The sequence below is a fragment of the Micropterus salmoides genome, unplaced genomic scaffold, assembly GCF_014851395.1.
Source record: "Micropterus salmoides isolate LMB-PRFRI ecotype aquatic unplaced genomic scaffold, ASM1485139v1 Ms_hic_scaffold_14, whole genome shotgun sequence".
NCBI lineage: Eukaryota > Metazoa > Chordata > Actinopteri > Centrarchiformes > Centrarchidae > Micropterus > Micropterus salmoides.
The window spans coordinates 28708584-28727328 of record NW_024040485.1 but is presented as its reverse complement, the minus strand read 5'-3'; the positions used below and the strand labels follow the sequence as shown (position 1 = coordinate 28727328).

Genomic DNA, 18745 nt, shown 5'->3' with positions numbered 1-18745 from the left:
TATGTCCTTGTAATTTGTAAACAAATATATATATAAATGTGGTATTGTGTCTGAAAATATAAAATAATTGAAAGCATTATAGCTGCACTTGTCAATACATTTTATATTGACAATGCCTCAAATGTCTAATGCAATAGGGCCTGTTCAGATCCACAGAGTATAATCATGAGACTCTGCAGTCCCCTCCAGCTTTTTGAAAGCACCTTAGCTTCTTTCAGCTCATTGTTTTGGTTTTACAGTCAACACATTTACTGTTTTAGTTCAGTCTCACCGCTCTCATCGTCCTCAGACGCAGCATCCAGCTGTTTTCTGTGAAAAGCTCCGATAAACCCACTGTCCACTGGTGAAAATTGTGGAGCACAGCAGCTAAAAAGCCAGAAAAGGACAGTTGGTGGAGACCGAAACAAAGCCAAAAGGAGAGTAAATATTGGACTTACTGTACGTTCACCAGATGACGAAAACATGACTCCAAATGCTGATGTTCTTCATGTCAGCTGGATGTGGAAATAGACAACTGTTTGATAACATGTTTAAAAAAGTCACAAGGTGGTTACATGTCAAACTTGATGTTGAGCTTGTTGTGGAAGCCTGCTTCCAAGTGGTCCAAAAGTTTGATTAATAATGGGCAATATAACCAACACAGCTTCTACATTTTGTTTCATGTCAAACACGCAGACATTGGAATGGAGTGATAATACACGAGAGGCACAAACTGAGGCTGCATTTGGATTTACTTTTGTGTAACAGTCCTCCCTCTTGATTGCTCTTGAAAATTAAGAGCCATTCTGACGCACTGATGTTGTGTTCATGGTTTAAACAACCTTGATGGTAACTGGTCTGATTGACACAAGCAGACATAATGATTAATAACTGATTTAGCCAATCTGGTGCACTAATATAGAGGCGTGACTTTGCCAGAGTTGAGAGGATACTAAGTATGTAGCCTATGCGGGGGTGAGTCGAAGCCCAGGGCCCACTAGGCATTTTTCTTTTGCATTTCACACACAGATGCCTGGGGACACAGCTACATTATTGCCAAAAGTACAACAATAAAAAAGGATATTGGTAGTGTAGTCCAGGTGTCACTGCAGGCTGGTATCTATCAATCAGTCATATTGCCTAAGTCTTTATTTGTCTATGGGTTTTCTTAACAGCCTTGTGCTGATTATCACCACTGTCAGTACTGGGAACCTTAATCCTGAAGCACCGTTCAAGAAAACGTCACAAAAATGGGACATTTTCCTATTTTTCCTAGGTGACAGCTGTATTCATTTGACATTTTGATATTTAAAAAAAATTATACCAAATGTCAAAAACTGTTTTGATTCTGTTCTGTCAGCCTTTCTTGGATAAATAAGTCTTTTAGTAAAAGAATGTGTTTGTCCTGTACACACAGTCTCTATCAGACAGATTAGGTATTTGCTTTAATTACATTTTCGATTCATCCATCAAAGCTTCCACTTCCAGTGAAGAACAGCCAGCCTTTGTGTCCGAAGGAACACACTGCCCTCCAATGGCAACAAGAAAACTGCACCTACTTCCTTTTTCACTTTAAAAGGTACGTTGGTGAACCTGAACACAGCTTAAAGTTGTGTTTTAAGACAACATTAAGTTGGAATATGGTGCGTTTTGCTCAAAAAATATTATAGGTCTATTATTTGAGAAAGCAATAGCTGTGATGAATAAATAAATCCTCATTACAGTGGAAATCAGTGACAAAAGCATAATAGAGGTCCTATAAAGTTGCGCTGATCAATATTTTTACATAAACAAATTGTCTCTATGTTACTTGGTCCAGTATTGTGTGAATGATCAGAGTACGTCCACTGAGGTGCTTGTTTTTGCCACTGACAGGCTCAGATTGTTATTACAGGTGACAACATGATGGAAAGGATCTATGCAGAGTTAAACCCTTTTTTAAAAGATGCTTTTTGTTTAACTAGAAACAGTCGCTATGTCACCTTTGTCAAAACCAACAGACTCCCTTGATAAAATCAGTAGGTTTTTCTTGCAGAACACAGGAGTTGCTGGTCTGCCGCTGTCTCAGTCGGTTATTGTGAGACTTTGTTGATTCAGTTTGTTTGTGTTATTTTGGTGTTTCAAAGGGTAAAAAAGACAAACAATAACACACACATACCAATCGAGACAGCGGTACCCCAGAGAGGTAAAATTGCAGTTTTTGTCAAGGGAGTCTGGTGGCTTTGTCGAGAGCAATATGGTAACTGTTTCTGGTTAAACAAAAGGTCAAGTGAACAGAAAAATTACTCCAAATGATTAATGATAATGTTGCTCCATGTCTGTTGGATAAGAAAAAATACTTTGTGTTCCATGACAAGTATAAACCGACCTTTAAAATACTACATACAGCACCTTAAAATAATAATGGGTTGGTCAGGGTAACAGCTCACACTGACTCAGGGTTCTGCACAGCAGAAGGGTTGAGGAAACACGTTAACACGCCCAGGTTTGTGTGTTAACCGAACTGTAGGCAGCATTTAGAGGTCAGCGGTGTGACCAGGGAAACCTAACACACTGCAAACAGTCGCCCTGGTGCCAAAACAGAAACCCAATACAGCAGTGACACATAGGAGCTTCTTCAACCTGCTACAAGCAGCACAGAGGTTACTGCTGTTTCAGCTTGTTTCCTGTTCAGGTTGATGTGCTGCCTTTCTCACTGAACTGTTTTGGTGATAAGTACTCATAGGTGTTGCAGCACTATATTGAATATATTGTTCTTTGTACTTTATATTGTGCCGTTAGTGTCCAAGAGCAGTCAAAATTTGAAATGAATGTACAAAGAATAATATTCCACTTTAGTCCAGTCTCTCCGTGTACATCTTAAACCTAGCTGTTCTGGAGCTGGAAGGTCATAAAATTAATATATTTGCTTTACTGAGCAAACACCAGCTGCTGGTAAAGATCATGTGGCATTACTGAAAGCCCTAGCACAGCTACTAATGGACCTCAAGGTGAGATTTCTTTTGTCAGCTGTTCTTATTATGGTCACCAATTAGCTTTGAAACTCAGAAATAACAGCATTTATTTTTTACTCAGGGTTTAATTACAAAAATAAAATTACATCATGTGTAAAACACCCAGAAATTATATTTTGTAGCAGTTCGTCACATCACATTAAGAATGTGTGAAGGCATCAGTCTCAGCTACAGAAGTTTCTGCATCTGATTTTTAAAAAATAATTACATTTTAAGACATCTTATGACCGTTATTAAAACACTACGATCAATAAAATTCCATCCATCAAATATGGTATGAGCAGCTAGCGTATTTTCCTCTCCAGTGCGGTGGGCGGTCGGCTGGACGCCTTCTCGGGAAGTACCAGCCTCAGCTTCCTCCTTGGGGAGGATCCTCCTTCCTCTGACAGGTACTCCTGCTGCAGCAGTGCAGCGGCTGCTTCACCTGTAGAGGAGACACTCTGTGTAGACATACTGGGCGCAGAGACACCTGATACAGTCACATCTGCTGCCTGCATGCTGCCTCCTGCTGCGAGCAATTCAGTTAGAGCCACACCGCCAGCTGACACATTGACTGTTGTCCCAGCAGGTACATGCCCCATCTCTGTTTGACTGTTATTGTTTGGAAGGTTATCCGCAGTGGTCATTGGTCCAGGAGCTTGAGGGGTCACCCCAAACAAACCATCCCCACTTGAAGGTCCTTGAGTTGGGAGAGTTAGGCTCTTGTTGGTCTGGGGTGCTTGAGATTCAGAGAGCAGCTGGAGTACGTCCCCAGTCTGCAGACCTGTTTCCTGGGCTGGATCAAACTTTGTTACAAGAGAAGAACTGCCAGGAGGCGGATGACTCTGCAAGAGGGACTGCACAGGTGGGACAGTTGGGTTTGCTGCTAACATCGAGGCTAATCCTGCAAGCTGGGAGGTGTGAAGAGGAGAGGTATGTGTTGCACTTGCTTGTAAAGGGTTAGCATGTACAGCGTTAGCTAGAAGTGAGGTGGCTGGAGACGCGAGGCCTACCCCAGCTTGGCTGCTGAAGCTGTCTGGGGCACCACTTGGAGCCATGTTGGGCCCACTGATTGCAATTCTGGGAGCAACGGAATTAGCTGGATAGCCGGCGAACAGGGGATTAGATCCTTGGGCTGCAGTGCTGAGCAATAAATTCCCCCCTTGAAGAGAGAGGCTGCTGCCAGTCAGTTGTGAGCCCACTGAACCAAGCAGGGAGCGGTTGGTAGTGTGATTCCTGTCTGTGGTAGAGAGGGATAAGGGATGCTGCGAGGAAAGATGAGCACTCCCCAGAACCAATCCAGCTCCCTGATACTGAATACTACCACCCTGCAAGATTTGTCCCTGTTCAGCGGCAATAGCAGAGGCCGATTGGTCAGCAGTATTGGTGGTATTGCCAGTTTGGGAGTTCTCTGAGTTTGTATTCTGGCCCTGGTCACCTTCTGTACTTCCCTGGCTGAGTTGCCCACTTTTGGAAGTTGTTTTTTTCTGCTTAGGGGACATTTTGCTTTTCTGTCCTCCTCCTTGGTCTTCTTCTTCCTTCTCATCCTCACCATCCTCGGTCAATCTTTTAGCGGTGGATTTCTTCATTTTCTCGCTGCTACCTTTTGTTTTCTTACCAGACTTCTCTTTCCCTTCCTTCTCTTCTCTTTCTTTTCCATCCTGCCTTTTATCTTTACCCTTCTTTGAGTTGCTTTTCTCTGAGTGGCCCTGCTCGGTTTTCTTCTTGGGATGGACTTTGCGTTTTCCTAGCGGGTTCAAGTTTAGTTTAACCTTCAGTAAGCGGCTTGACTGGGCTTTGTGTCTTCTTACTCTTCCTCTCTCCTTGTCTCTGTCGGTTCCCTCTTCCTCCTTGCGCTTCCCTCTTCCTCCCTCCTCACCTTGACTTTTGACTTGCTCTAGTGTCCTCGGGCTCGCCAGATCAAACGTTACGTTCCTTGTTTCTCTTCTCCGCTCTGCGTTCGTGAGTATGTCTAACTGATTGTGGTTAACATTCCTACCCCGGTCAATCTGTCTGTACTGAGAAGGGAAGCCATCGAACCGAGCAGAGTCTCCCATGTTGGTGTGAATCCTCACTTGTGTCATGTTCTGCTCTGGTGGTCTGTATGTCCTGTGGCAGCTCTCGCAGTGGAAAGTTTCATGTCCTCTGCTCTTACCTTCCATGTCTGTCCTCTCTCCCATCTTTCTGTTTGTCTCTGGTCTCTGACTGAAGGTTTCTTTCCATGGATGAGAAGAAGCGTCGGTGTTGCTACGAGAAAGAAGCTCGTTGGGAATGTCTCTGCTCAACTTTCTCTGCTGAGTGCCAAGCCTCCACCTTTCTTCCTCTGCCATCATCCTCATTCTCTTCTTCTCTATTTCCTGCTCTGCTTCCATCCCTCCATTTATCCTCATGTTCCCTCTTATCGAGTTCAGCCCCATCCCTTTTTGTCTTTCCGTGCCACAGTCTGGGCACCTGAAATGGCTAAGGTTTTCAACAGCTCTGGACCTAAACGGGCCGCCATGACTATATGTCCTTGTATCCAACGCCACGGCTTCCCTGTCCCCAGACTGGCTGCTATTTGCCTGCAAGAAGAAGTCTCTCGTTTTTTCACTAGCATCTAGGTGATTCGCAATTGTGCTGCTTCCCTCTTCCTCCTCTTTTTGTCTTTTACTTTCTCTCAGTTTCTTCCTCCGACACACTCGATAGTAGATAAACACTACCAGCAGGGTCAAGCCAACACCACCTGCAGGACAGCAGGACAGGTAAGATTTAAGACAGTGACGACTTTGCTGGTTATTCACAATCATCTTCACAAGTTTACATAAGGGTGTTTTGTGTAGTGTTTTTACAAAACAAATAAATTGATTAATTTATTTGTTTCAATGCCCTTATTTCAACCTGCTGGCTCACCATGGAATTGTTTTTTATTGGTTCAATGTGAAACAAGCAGTAACAACAAGACAAAACAGAAACTGTGATACAGTAACAGAGGTTACGAGCTGGATTTGTTTAGCTGTATAGTTGCGTATATTACTGTAAGATATTACTATAATTAGATCATTAACAGTACATATGTATATATCAATGTTGTCAATGTAGTTAATGTCACAATGAAACACATAGATACTAATTAAGAGGTAAGACACGAGAGTCACAATCAGCTTTGTGTATTATTTTAAGTATCATTGGTATCAGTTTATCCTCAATGTGCAGTTGAAATTGTATTTCAAGGTATTTTAGCCCAGTGGTTCTCAAAAAGGGGTCCGGGAACCCCCAGGGGTCCTTGAGGGGGTTCCAGGGGGTCCCCAGAAAAAAGGAGAATAATTTCTTTTTATTATAATTCCATCCGTAAGTAACACAATGACAGAATTTATGACGAGTTGTTCGTTAAGTTTCATACATTTTCTGTAATTAAACATCCAAAAGCAAAAATCCTATGAGATGATGGACTCTGGGATAAAATCGTATCAAATGGGGGTCTAATTCGTGTCAGTTTAGGGGTCCTTGATGTGAAAAAGTTTGAGAACCACTGTTTTAGCCAACTCAAGACTGCAACAGTGTGTTTTGTATGTAAGAGACTGCAGAGCTGTGCAGTTATAAAAAAATGTCTTCAGAAAAAAACATGCTTAATATGCTCTAACTTCTCTTTTTCCTTTTTTTCTGAATAATGATTAATAATAATGACATCATGGCACAGATAAACTCAACAGATCAAATCAAACTCCTGTCATTGTGTTGTGCATCATTCTCACCAATAAAGCAGATGACTGCAGTGATGGCCACATCTCGAACATACAGTTGAGGAGTCATGCTGCTTCTCGTCTCTGTCTGCACTGTGATGTTCTGATTGGACGGGACACAGTTGACACACACCATCCTATGGCCATTATAGAGAGTCTGAGACGGAAGTGGGGTCAACAACAAAAAGTATGTCAGCGTCTGTGTTCCTGTGTTGGTTTTGGTGTTTTTATGACTAGTGGAGGTAAATTTGTGTTGCAGCCTGAAGTTTAACACCATGGCTGGTTGATTTGCTCAGGCCGTGCAATGTTTTATGTAATTAATCAAACTACCACAAAGTAATTCCCACACAAACACCGTTGTGCCTTTCAGGCCCCTGAGGTGTCTGGTGCCCCAGGTCCACGTTGCCTGGTTGAGTCCAGTCTTGGTTTACATTTCATGTCTGACCTGAGAAACCCTTGTCAGTTGTGTTAGTTAAGGAACTACTGCTGAGTTTCAGACACGTCACATTTTTCTATTAGGTAGAAGATTTAAACATTTTTGTTTTTTCCTCCCATATTTTTAGTCTTGCGCAAAATCAAAAATTATTCCCTCAATTCAAGTTGTGTGATCCCCAGCATCACCTAAATATCTTCTCCCTCCGACCTGCGAGCTTGTGACGAGACTGATATGATATTTGTGCATAAAGACGAGTTGAAGAGGATGACGTGGAAATTTTATGTTTTCTCCGCTGTTTACTTTCCAAGCAAGAGAAGTCATTACTTTGGGTTGTAAATCTATTCCATTACAGACGAATAAGGTCATTAAGGTGGGACGATACCTTAACAGTCAGGGAAATCTTATCAAGAAGCAATTTGTTTTGGCAAATATTTACTCCCCAAACATTTTTTCCAAAACCTATTTCTCACTATGAGCACTCTTCCTGATTGCAGGTGACTTTAGTTGTACTTTGGATCCGGTAAGGGAGAACAGCTCGGGAGTTCAGTCTCGTCCTCAAAGTAGGGGAATAATACTCCACTTCATGAAAGAAATTATCCAGATTGATACCAATAAAGTTTTTATGCACACAACTCAATGACTGATGATCAATCAATGATTTAATCAACATGCAAGCTATGTGTTTTCAGCAAGTCCATAGCATTGCAACAATTTCCTGGACCGGACCTAAAAAAATCTTTGTAAAAACCTAATAACTAACAAACAAATGATGAATTCGCTGAGCTTAGATGAAAATAAAATGCACATTTCACACTGGAATCTAAAAATATATGCAGTTTATTTTGAGAATAAAAGAAAAGTCTGCCATTTTTTAACAGAAAGAAACTTGACAGTCATGTGATGTGGAAGCAGGCCAATAGAAAACAATAGTCCAAAAACGTGGGCATCTCACAATTTTAGATCGCCTTTATTGTGAGACTAATATTTTTTGTGGCTGTGGACCAAAGTAGCTATTCCACATGTTGATGTTAGTCTGGGTTGTTCAGTCACTATAACTGTCCCCCCTTATCAAAAATATAAATGGTAACGGTAACGGACTATTTGAGGAGGCATATTCTCCAAGATATATGACCTTCTCGTAGGTGAGTCATCCGTAATGAGGCCAGAGGCATGGCAACATCTAAAATGACTGCAGTATAAATGGCTCATGCTAATGTATAAAAGCTCAGTAAATACAATAGTGCTATACCTGATATGTTTAAAGTGTTAAAAGGAAAAAAGTACACCTTTCCAGTCTTTGACAGTGTAATCAAATATCAAATAAACGTCTGGGAAGCAGTATGAATGATCCATTTACATCTCTCTGGACCCAAAGCTTTTCTTATATCCAGCTAATCATAACATTAGGAGACAAAAAACAAGTATGGTTAAATAGATTCTTAAATTATCTACAATTCTGCCCTTTAAAAAAAATACCTTTTTTTTGAGGTGGGGTTGAATTTGTTTATGGGAGGAGGATGTCAAGGTTAAATCTTTCGTTGTTGTACCGGAGATTTTGTCCAGGAAGTCCTGTCATCTTGTGCGTACGTGTACATATATGTGTGTTAAGTTGATTTTTAAATCAATAGACCAAAAGATAGACCAATAGAGAAGCAAATATACCCACAGGTGATTAACATTCGCCACAATAAACCCAATAAACCCAAAGAAAGCACTAAACTTGTGGAACCATTTATTCTTCGATGTCACAGATTTGCTTTGTGCTTTCTGTCTGGCTTTAGTTCCTGAACATCCATCCACGTCTTCCTAAACAAATAAATACGTGATTATGTTGCTAGATCATTTAAAAACGTCATTACATAGTGCTTACCTGCTGGACAGAACTCAAAGGTCCAGCCCACCTGATGACATGGTACACTCCACTCATATATGAATCCATAAGAATGATATGTAGCTCTGTGGTTGGAGCTTCGAGTTTAAGTCCACCATCGTTCTCTGGTTGCTCCAGGTACTGTAGATGTGTGTGTCTAGCTTAAGTTACCTGGCCCTCTCTGGAGCATGCTCAGTAGAGCCGGCTGTCACCTGAGAGGCACAGATGTCATGTCCAACAGAAACGAGCCTTTAACTTCAGGCTTTCACCTTAATTCCTTTTTCCTAAATGTCAATATTATTTAACAAAACATAACTCCCCCCTCCCAAAAAAATTATGATTCGGTTTTATTTTCATTCAGAGTTTACAGTTAATGCATTCTTTTTGTCATTTATTTTGCTTTCTTTAGATTCCTGAGCACAGATCACAATTGAGGATTTTGGTCTGACCTCTATGATCATTAGTGAGCAAATGAGGATAATATTAGAATTACTTGCTCAAAGGCATGATCGTATTTGTAATTGCTAATCATCTGCAACATTAACAGTGAGTGTAAAACATGCAATATTACAATTTAATTCAGGAATATCATTTCATTCAATTAATGACCAAACTCTCACTCCTCAACTCGTGTGCTTTTATTTGTCACTTTCACACAGCCTGAAAAGTATTTTGGCACCTTTGTGATTAATTAGACGCGCCGTACGGCAGGAAATCATGCAGGGTCTATTATTTAATCATCACAGTGCATTACATATTCACAGCCCGCTCAACCTACTTTAAGCACCAACCCACAGCTTAACTTAGGGAGACTCAAGGAGCTGCTATGACAAACATTGCAAAGGTCATGTAACCGACAAAGGCATCACAAATACTTTGTTGTTGTAGCCTAGCCTAGCATGTAAAAAAGCCAAGTAATCAGACCAAGCGTAATCAGTGAGAACACAACAGTTTCTGTTATTTACACATTATTCCTTGTTAGTAAGATTTAGTAAAAACAAAATACAGTTATAGTCAAAGTCAATGCCTCTTGTGTAATCTTCATTAATTATTAACAATATGGTTTAAGTTTTCATAAACTTGTTTGCTTGTTGTAGCTGCTCCTCAAAAGTTTCCCCTTTATGAATATCCCCAACCCTACTTGGCAACCTTTGGCCTGTGATATGACCAAGTCATCACATGGTCAGGACCATCTTCCCAGCAGCCCCGGGAGACTCAATGATGTCATGGTGCGCCTGGGCCACCTTGTCGAGAGGATGCTGGGTACCAACGGCTGGACGGAGCCAACCAGCTTCCATCCCTGCATAGAGCAGCGCTGCACACTCCTTATTCTCCTCCTGAAAGAGGAGGAGGGAAGGAAGAGATGTACACATTTATTACATACAACATTAATTTGAACAAACTATAAAAATGTATTTTGGATTTGCTTTATTGTTGTTTATGCTATTCTGTGATCATTGTAAGTATTAGCACGGTCTAACTTTAGCCAACTGAGAGTCACGTGAGGTGATATAATTTTTTTCAATAATATAAAAAATGTTCAATAAATATTCAATGAATGTTTGATTTTTTTCACTCAAATCATACACGAATTAGGATTAAATTTTTTTATTGAGATGTTTATATTGTTGAGGAAAAAAGACTGCAAAAAGCTTTCACTTAATTTACTAATGCATATTTGTTAACAAAGATTTCATCATAATTGTTTTGAAGGTTCTACCTCATATTTGTGAAGTGATCCACTGTTTGGCCTCAAGATTTGACCATAAAGAAGTGTTTAAACCACAATTAACCACCAGGTTTCTACAACTTTCTCTCAGCAGCAGAAATCAGCCTTTAAATTCGAAAGAAATAACGATTTGATACTTATCGTGATAATTATCGATATCGAAAGATATGAAACTTTTTATCGTGATAACATTCTTGCCATATCGTCCAGCCCTATCTCAGCTGCATACAGATATATCGCTCACACATGTGCTGCATCATCATCCAAAGTGTGTGTAGGCTTTGAAACCCTCGTTGTGTGTGTGTATGTGTTAGGGCTAAACAATTACTTGTTTGTGAATCGGAATTGCAATTTGAAACGCAATTAGTTGATCGTGAAGACGGCGATAAAAAATTTAGGTTAATTATACATCTGACCGTTTTTAAACAGTCATGCAGTTACATATTAATACCGTTGTCATACTTGTTTGACAGGCTCGCCAATCACAATCACCCCCTGTTATGGTCCTACTCACCAATCCGAGCGAGCACAGGGCGTGTACATTTTACAACCAACGACAAAGTGTTTCAGCAGCAGAGCGTTAGCCTGCGACACACTGTTGACATGTTGTTCATTTGTCCTTTCTTGGGCTTCTACTCCGATAACAGCTCTCTCTGAGACGGTTTTGTTCCGCTCTCTGCACGATTTCATATCTCACATGGAGCATTTCAGCCTGATTTTGCTAACTTGTTTACATTTTGTTGATTTGTTCAGTTGTCCTAAATTTTTGTGCTTCTACCACAGTTAAGAAGGCTACGTAGTTAAAGTGTTTCTGTTTTGTCTGTTTTAACTGCGTTTATTGTTGAAATACGATTGGGAGTCTGCACAGGTTGTTTTATTTTGAAAATCGTGTCACATCACAGTTTTGAAGGTGTCTCATGTTGCAATGCTCCATGACTGTTTTATCTAATACACAGTAAATATTAAACTTTAGCTAAACTTAAAAAAAAAGAAGTAAAATTAGATGTTTTCCCCAAATCGTTCTGCAGCCCTAGTATGTGAACATGTTTTGTACCGGCGTAGCAAAGAAAAGAGCCACTCCCATGATGCTGCTCTCTTTAGCCATGGTGTCTCTGGGGTTGATCTCTATGGGGCCTCTGGAGCCAACAATCTAAAAAGAAAGAGAAAGAAGGATGTATGAGGAGTATATAGAAATGGACTACTGTAACTAACTAACTACTGTATAAAACTATGAGCTAACAATGCAAGAGACAAAGTGCTCTACTATTACTCCAGAAGGTACTACAGCCCATCTGTGATGCTGGGATGTGCTATAGAGCTTTAGCAAACTTCACAAAACAAAGGCTAAGTCAATATTTTACTTTGTGTCGTGTATGAAATCTGTGATGCAGTTTATATTGTACCTATCTAAATGGAATTGAACATGTTCCTTACACTCCTGTGTATTATTTTAATTCTCATTCACTGTTACCTGTCAACCAATCACGGCAGACCTGAAGAGTAATTCATTAAACATGATGTCATTAATAGCAACGGGGTCAATCCTGCCCTCGCGTAGAGTGCTCTCAGTTCCTTAGGAAACGTGTCACTCAGCAGCTTTGTGAATAACTCTCAGGAGGAAACTAGTAATTGGAAACTTTTAGGAGTCTGTTAGGGGTAAAATAAGATCCTTTGTGAGTACGGCCCCTGGACTGTACTCCTACTGACCGCAACACGTCCTCCATAGGCCAACATCTGGAGGTCTTTACTGAGGTTGACATTTGACAGCATCTCCACTATCACATCTATGCCTCTGCCCTCTGTGGCTTCCTGGAACAGACAAACATACAGTATACACACACATTAACAGTCCTTATTCTGAGACAACTTAAACATAAACCTTTTCTATAGAAATACAAAACAAGGAATAAAGGTTATTTAATGTTTAATGCTTGGTGAGCTTCATCCAGGACCAGGTCCTTTCCTTCTGATGTTCCTGTGGGGTGTGTGTGTGCATACCATGATTTTGTCTGTGTAGCTCTCTTCTCTGTGGTTGAAGGCCAGGTGAGCTCCGTTATTGAGAGCCAGCTTCATTCCCTCTGGTGTCCCTGCTGTCCCCAGCACCTTGAGGCCCAGAGCGCGAGACAGCTGGCACGCTGCAACACCAACCTAAGCACACACGGTGCAAAATTAACTTTTCTGTCCACCAGCCAAATGAGTATTGAATGTTCAAAGTGTGCCACCCACTCAATAGATTACCATTTGGTTTTTTTTGGCTGGGGAGTGAAGTAACTCTAACAGTCATTTGCATATTTTTCCAGCATTTGGCTGGTGCTAATTTTTTGCCCTGCATACACACACACACACACACACACACACACATATGCAATATAATTAGAAAAAAAGAAATAAAGACAAAAAATGCGCACCCCTCCACTGGCTCCATGGATGAGGACCGTCTCTCCTGCCTTGGCGTGAGCTCTGCAACCCACATCAGTTAAAGCACACGTTAGTCATCTATGATTAAATGGCTTGCTTAAGGGTCCAGTGTGTAATATTTAGGAGGATCTATGGACAGAAATACAATATAAGATCCATAACTATGTTTTCAGTGGTGTATAAAGACCTTACATAATGAATTGTTATGTTTTTATTACCTTAGAATGAGACATTTCGATCTACATACGTGGAAGTCGCAATGTTGCCGCCATGTTTCTACAGTAGCCAAAATGGACAAACTGCTCTACAGAGCGCATTCTGTCACTACGTTGAATACGTACGAAGAAGAAGGACAAAGACGAAGTAGTAGAGCCAACAGAGCGTGTTGGCCACTGTAGCTTCTCCTATGCGCTTCAAAAGGGAGAGGTGAGCAGTGAGTGAGTCGTTGGTTGCAATTTGAAATCCTCACCACTAGATGCCACTAAAACTTACACGCTGAACCTTTAAAGGGCAAGTATGGTGTTGTTCTATATTTTCCTTACTGTAAACAAATCCCATGAAAAGGTTAAAACCACGCACTGTATATAAAGATGGACCCTGCGTCTCCACTACCTCCCACTGTATTTTTATTTTTTCAACCTTTATTTAAGACCCATTGAGATACAATCTCTTTTTCTGGCCAAGAAAGGCAGCAGGACAGCAAGTCTGACAGTACAAACATAAAACTGGACCATAATTTACTAAATTAACATCATGTTGTGTTGAAGAAGACTTGAAACTAGCATCTGAGACCATAAACTCATCAGGAAAGTGTTTACTGAGGTAATTATTCAGCTGAGAAGTAGCCTCATTTCACCATTATTTTATTTGAAACCAGAAGAGTGGACCCATGCTGGCCGTTCGGTAGAATGCAGATTTAAGAGACTTCCACGTTCGCATCAGTTTGCTGACCGGAAATTTCCCGCTTGGTCCGTTCCAAGAAGTTCCAGGTAGCTGTAGGAGGTTTTAAGAGCAGCAGCCTGCTGGACCAGGTATGATGACTACTGACCACAAAGCTGAGGAGGCTATTAATGTCATATATACTGCCAATATATCCCAGATATGGGTGCTGCCATCTTGCACAGGGGATGTCATTGAGAGTCAGAGTCCATGCAACAGGGTTCGGGGTTGGAGCTGAGGTATCGAGATCCGACTGACTTCATTGCGAGCAGGGCTCAGTTGTCAGTCATGATGTCACCAGAGCAATAAGAACTACGTAAAATGACAGAGTACTCGTAGGGTCTGCGCTGCGACTAGCAATACCAGTGCAACAACCGATCTACTGCGCATGTGTGGAACGTGTCCGCCAGCTGACTGCAGAAGGTAGTATAAACAGAATTAATTCTGCATATGTCCGTGTTTGCGTGCACTCCCCAGTATAATCGAGGCTAATCGAACTATACTGCAGTCAACCACCAGGGGGCGATTGAGATGATTTTGGCTTTATACACCGTCCATGACTGAAACCAACAATACCTTAGTGTGTCTCTAAATGCCTTTCTGACTTCCTCACTCAGCCTCAAGACCTTAGAACAGAAGTCTTTAAAAAGGGTCCATAAATATATAATGTCATTTCATTCTTTTAAAAGGCTCAGTCATTTCAACAGCTGAAATGGTGCATTTGTTGGGGACTGTTTTCAGTAGTGATTTATACACATTTGATGTTCTGAAGTGGACAGCAGGAGCAATTACAGCAACCAATAACACTTTCAAGTAGGGCTGGACGATATGGCCAAGAATGTTATCACGATAAAAAGTTTCATATCTTTCTATAGCGATAATTATCACGATGAGTATCAAATCGTTATTTCTTTAAGATTTTCACTCCTGAGTGAAAGTTGAAGAAACCTGATGGTTAATTAGGGTTTAAACTCTTCTTTACGATCAACACTTGAGACCAAACAGTGGATCACTTTACAAATCTGAGACAGAACATTCAAAACAATTGTGATAAAATCTTTACAAATATGCACGAGTAAAAGCTTTTTTCAGTCCTTTTTCCTCATCAAAAGAAACATCTCAATAAAAAAATTAAGTCCTAATTCATGTATGATTCAATTGAATAAAATCAAACATTTATTGAATATTTACTGAACATTTGTTATATTGTTAGTGAAAAAAATTATATTGCGATAATTATTGTTATTGTTTTATTGTCCAGTCCTACTTTCAACATACATATTGGCATCTTCGTACTGGTTTTAAAACTGAACCTATACTTTAATGTACAGTAGCTTAACACTGACAGTGATGAAGTAACACACAGTGTGAAGGTACATTAACGCTTCTGTGAAAACTTTGATTTGTGCTAAAATTTTCATCTGAGCTTTTGAAAAGTTGTTTTTCAGAGCCTGCAGTTGTTAGTTGCCTTTTGTGATCCTGTATACAGAATTTTGAATGTTAAAGATATAAAGAAAAAATTTGTGCAAACAGATGCAACCTGGAGAGGTGTTGAAAACATGTAGTTGAAGACTCACTCTGAGAATTAGCGAATAAAACATGCGCACACACATTACAGCGAAAGTAAAGGTACACAGTAAGTCGCTCCGTTGTCACATAAGGGCACATTGTCAGGACCTGTTGGCGTCAGTTTGTAACGCACAGGGAAGCCTCTTAGCATCATAGTTCAACTCACTGGGGGAAGCCCTGTAGAGTCATTTATGAACGCTAAAAGCAGGTCTTGGAATATAACAGAAACGTCGGAGCAAGGAGGTGGTTGGGGTGGACGGGTGGGCCAGAAACCGGACTTTTGCCCAGGAGAATGGTGTGAAACAAAAAGTCAACATTGATTATTTTTAGTGGCATGACATAGGTTATACAAGCTATGTAGGTTAGGTAACTTATGTAACCACTTGTTTTATTTTGAAAGTCTGACCAGATCTCCAAAAACAATGCTAAAGGGAACCCAAGGCATTAAAAAGCAACGCTAAGTGTACATATGTTACGAGTTGGGAGTAGGGGGAATGTGTTGACCAAACAGCTGCAGTGGCGTGGTCTTACTTGTGAAGCAGAGCTCTGTAGGCAGTGAAGTAAGGGATCCCTATGGCTGCACCCTGGGCGAAGTCTAAAGCATCGGGCAGTTTGTGTACACAGTCGTCAGCTGCTACAGTGTACTCTGCATAACCTCCAGACTCTGTGGCTGTGGTGAACACACGATCCCCTGCCTAGAAAGCACACACACATAATTATTTACACATGGAAAGGATTTACTGCACTAGCATGACAGCAGCCTCGCAGAGATGCAGATTGTCCTCTCATTAAACAAGTTAACACTGTTGGCCAGTATAGCAGCACAAACCGCAGGACAACCAGTTCTACATGTTCTCCTAGGCTTATTTCTTATAGTTCAGAGGTTTTTCAAGCTATGCGACATGCCTGTATCACGAGATACATTTGTTTAGCATCAGTGGGACTTGGATTTCAGAACGTGACTGGTTTTTTATGTAAATTTGTCAGAAGTGACGTCATTCAGCTGCATCACCCTCTACAGTATAACAATATATATTTAACGCTAGATTAGATCTGCTGTCATTTAGGAGAAATTATGCTGACTGAGGAAATTTAGGTCTCCAAACTAACTTTTTCAGCACCTTCCCAAAACTCACAAGGGTGGAGCGCTAACATCGTTCCACAGCAGCTCACTGACGAGGCTACATTTTTTGTTTATCGGCCGCGTAAGTGTGGACAAATGCCGATTAGTCGGTCTATCACTAGTCGGCTCTAGAACATACAATAACAATGTATTTCTATAACATTAGGAGTTAAAGAGTTACATTTACAATTAACACAGGCAGAGGGAAACGTCAATCCAAAATCCAAAATGAATTTTTGCTGTGCTTTAGAAGAAACTGTCCAGGATGCCGTTAGGTCTTATAAGCAGAACTAAATGAATCCACAATGTATTCATTTTGTATTACTGTGCATGCCATGCCAGAGTTTTTCGCTCCGACCTTTACTGCAGTGACTCCCTCTCCAACAGTTTCCACCACTCCAGCTACGTCTGTGCCTGGTGTGTATGGCAGGGTGGGCTTACGGGCGTACGTTCCAGCCCTGATGTAAGTTTCCACAGGGTTCACTCCACAGGCATGCACACGAATTAACACCTACAGCAGAGACATCATGGAAGTCAGACCAAACAGTTGGAAAACCATAATGTAATACATTTTAGACAGATAGCATATATGCAAGGTTTGATTTTATTACTGCTCAGGGAAAGAAGTTGTCTCCTGTTATAAATATCACCTTTCTTTAAACCCCAGGCTGATAATCTTCTGAAAAAGCTGAGACTGAAGCTTTTATTCCACAAACAAGTCCTCTGGTTCTTTATTTTGGGGATCTGTTGTACATCAATGCATCTGTACACTGTTTGTACATGTTAGATACTGCATATCGCAGTTGACTGAGATGTGTTTCAAACTGTTAAAACCTCACTCATCATTGTACGCTTTAATCCAGGCTGGTTGGCCATCTCTGACCTTTCATAGACTCAGTCATGTCACGTCATTTAAAAAGTCATTCTTCTGGGTGAACTCACAAGATGTGGTCTTGTTGTCCGTTTCGGGTGTACGGACAGACCTGGAAGAGAATTTGTCTCTCTGCCAGATTTTAAAGCTCTTAAAAGTTCAACTGTCAGTGAATTGTTTGGTCCTTCATGACAAGTTACTGTGCATAGGTATTTAATTTTGTTTAATTATCAACACGTAAATGTATCCTTATAGGTTTTCTTGCGGCTGTTGTCCTCTGCAGCCTTGAATGTGCTGCAGTCATGGTCAGGTCTCCCTTGTAAAAGAGATAGCTGATCTCAATGGGTCTTTTCTTTATCTCAGAAAATATATATAAATATAAAAGATTGCAAACTGCCAAAGCCCAAGCACAACATACTATATGTTCACCCAGTTTAACTGCAATTACTCAATGGCAGCCTATGTCTATATAAAAATGATCTCTAATATCTTACTCTACATATATTACTTTTTCATGGCTTTAATGTCAATTTATTGGGCTGTGCGCCCTAAGAAACTTTAACATTACTAACTGTAACAACAGAGGTGAATCAGCCCTGTCTAAATGTGACCCGGCAGTTCTGCACAAACCAAGCTTAGCTGTAACGTTAGGCATGTGTGTGCACACATAAAGACCTGTGACAGATGTCGGTGCAGTCTGTCTCACCTGTCTGAGTCCAGGCTGCGGGACAGTCACATCTGAGCAGAGTCTGAGGACTGACGGAGCCCCGAACTCACTCACTCTGACGGCTCTCATCAGCCTGCAGGCCGACATAGCTGCACACTGCTGTGGTTTGTGGGGCCGACGGGTTCAGGGACTCAACAGACAGGCCTCCCACTCTTTAGAACTTCTGAACCAGAGAGCCACGAAAGTGCAGTGCTGCTGCTACAGACCGGTTATAAGTGCATTAGCGCCATCATCTGGACCGGAGTGTAGGATATATCTAATACAGTTTAAAGTTATCCAAACAACAGCAGTGTGGTTTATCCAGCTAGAAAAAAAGACAAATTATTTCAGAAACTCAGAGGGTCAAACTCAAAGCAGGAGGCAATTGTAACC

At 40.9% G+C, this 18745-nt stretch overlaps 1 protein-coding gene across 1 annotated transcript; it reads right to left on the bottom strand.

Annotated features, from left to right (window-relative positions):
* Positions 1-9611: 9611 nt before the first annotated feature.
* On the bottom strand, positions 9612-18557 carry cryz (crystallin, zeta (quinone reductase)). Its single transcript, XM_038718875.1, has 8 exons — positions 18353-18557; positions 17134-17286; positions 16184-16347; positions 13135-13186; positions 12725-12874; positions 12434-12535; positions 11781-11876; positions 9612-10334 (listed from the first exon to the last, which is right to left on the bottom strand). The coding sequence occupies exons 1-8, from the start codon at positions 18458-18460 to the stop codon at positions 10173-10175; spliced, it is 987 nt and encodes a 328-aa protein (XP_038574803.1). The 5' UTR covers positions 18461-18557; the 3' UTR covers positions 9612-10172.
* Positions 18558-18745: the final 188 nt, after the last annotated feature.

Bases quoted from the DNA above. Each gene is read 5' to 3' on its own strand.
- cryz (XM_038718875.1), bottom strand. From the start codon at position 18,460: ATGTCGGCCTGCAGGCTGATGAGAGCCGTCAGAGTGAGTGAGTTCGGG. The intron at 16,348-17,133 runs GTCGGAGCGAAA...TGTGCTTTCTAG, and splicing joins AGGGAGTCACTGCAGTAAAG to GCAGGGGATCGTGTGTTCAC. The intron at 12,536-12,724 runs GTATGCACACAC...TGTCTGTTCCAG, and splicing joins GCTACACAGACAAAATCATG to GAAGCCACAGAGGGCAGAGG.